Here is a 1,450-nt window from a genome sequence, read left to right as displayed (position 1 = left end):
TATCACCCCAACATTTTATTCTTTCCAAAATTGACACATAAACCACCATAATTTTTCAAAAGATCAATAGCATCTTCATATTCCCCCACCCACATTTGTATATTTATGTATCATGTTTGTTTAGACTAGAGAGGCTACAGTTCACCAGCATAAAGTCTGGGGCAAATCAATCATCCACAGCAACAGTTGCATGAAAGTAAAACATCAACTATCCACAGATCAATTACATTTGTAGATGTCTATCTAAAAATTATAGAGCTGATGCAAAAGTATAATTTAAGTACCACCAATCATTGACTCAATCGCATCTAAACACCACAAACATGCTACCTAAATAGAACAAAGAAATGCTTTCACAACATCTATTTAGAGCACTTTTACTAAGTCACTAAACCACATTTGATATATCAGTGGCCAAGGAATTCAATTTCTGAACATACAAATTGGAGAATATTAAAGACACAACCAAAAAAATAAAAAGAAATATTTTACACAGAATCTACCACTTCAACCTGCTGTCTGGCCAGGTATCTTTCTCTTCTTTCTTTCTACATAAAAAAAATGAATGTGAATGAGACAAAATGAATTGAGGCAATGTAATTCCAACATAAGCTAGACCAAAATGAGAGAAAAAAACATGATTAATATGTCTGACCCATTCATCTATAACAAGTCCTTCCCCAGCTACTCGAGGACCTGTCTCCTCTGGGGGCTTCTTTCTTGCTTCCAATGCAGCCTCAGCCTCAGCTAGCAGCCGTTTAAGCTTATCCAAAGCCTTTAAGAAACCATGTTTCAAATTGGAGAAGATAATTAGTACCAACAGTTTATTTCACAAACAGTATGAATGAGGTGTAACACATTTACTGGTAATTGATTCTTATTACTACTCATAATCTAGGATCTGCAGCCTACTATGTAAAACTGAGTTTTTGCTCGCGACATTTTTAGACATATAAGTGATATATCTACTAATAATAAATGATTTAGTAACCAAATTTAGTGATGGAAATGTTATTCTCTTGCTAATTTTGTAATCACTAGACTTTAGTAATGGATTATTTAAAATTTATGTTTGAATTTTTCCATCACTAATTTTAATTTTTCTAATTATTAGTCTTACAGGGCAAGGGTGTTCAGGGTCCAGAAAAATGACACGCAAAATTTGCTCCACAGCTACATGATCCCTTTGCTCATCAAACTGCATGATGGATCACATGACACAACTATGATCAGTGTTTAAAAGCATTACGGATGAAGTATGAAGAGTGATGCCAGACACCATGCAAAAGGGACATTAATACATTACCAGTTCTGGTACATAGTCCATTTCGCCTTTCACTTTTAAGCTCATGATTTTAAACTTAACCCTGCTTTTCTGATCAATTGGTTTCTCATTGTTCTCTGGTGGCTCCACAAACTTAAACACTGCCAAATGCATGACAATTGTTAG

At 34.5% G+C, this 1,450-nt stretch overlaps 1 protein-coding gene across 1 annotated transcript in view; it reads right to left on the bottom strand.

Moving 5' to 3' along the window:
• Positions 1 to 351: 351 nt before the first annotated feature.
• Positions 352 to 1,450, bottom strand: part of LOC100790255 (vesicle-associated protein 4-1) — a 2,942-nt gene continuing 1,843 nt past the window's right edge. Inside the window, exons 3-6 of the mRNA XM_041007192.1 lie at positions 1,307 to 1,435; positions 1,121 to 1,198; positions 656 to 775; positions 352 to 548 (exon numbers count right to left, since the gene is read on the bottom strand). Coding sequence (XP_040863126.1) covers positions 489 to 548; positions 656 to 775; positions 1,121 to 1,198; positions 1,307 to 1,435 — 387 coding nt within the window. The 3' untranslated portion in view covers positions 352 to 488. The remainder of the gene's footprint in view (positions 549 to 655; positions 776 to 1,120; positions 1,199 to 1,306; positions 1,436 to 1,450) is intronic.

Source organism: Glycine max, chromosome 12 (genome assembly GCF_000004515.6).
Source record: "Glycine max cultivar Williams 82 chromosome 12, Glycine_max_v4.0, whole genome shotgun sequence".
NCBI classification, from domain to species: Eukaryota; Viridiplantae; Streptophyta; class Magnoliopsida; order Fabales; family Fabaceae; genus Glycine; species Glycine max.
This window is presented reverse-complemented; position numbering and strand designations above follow the sequence as displayed.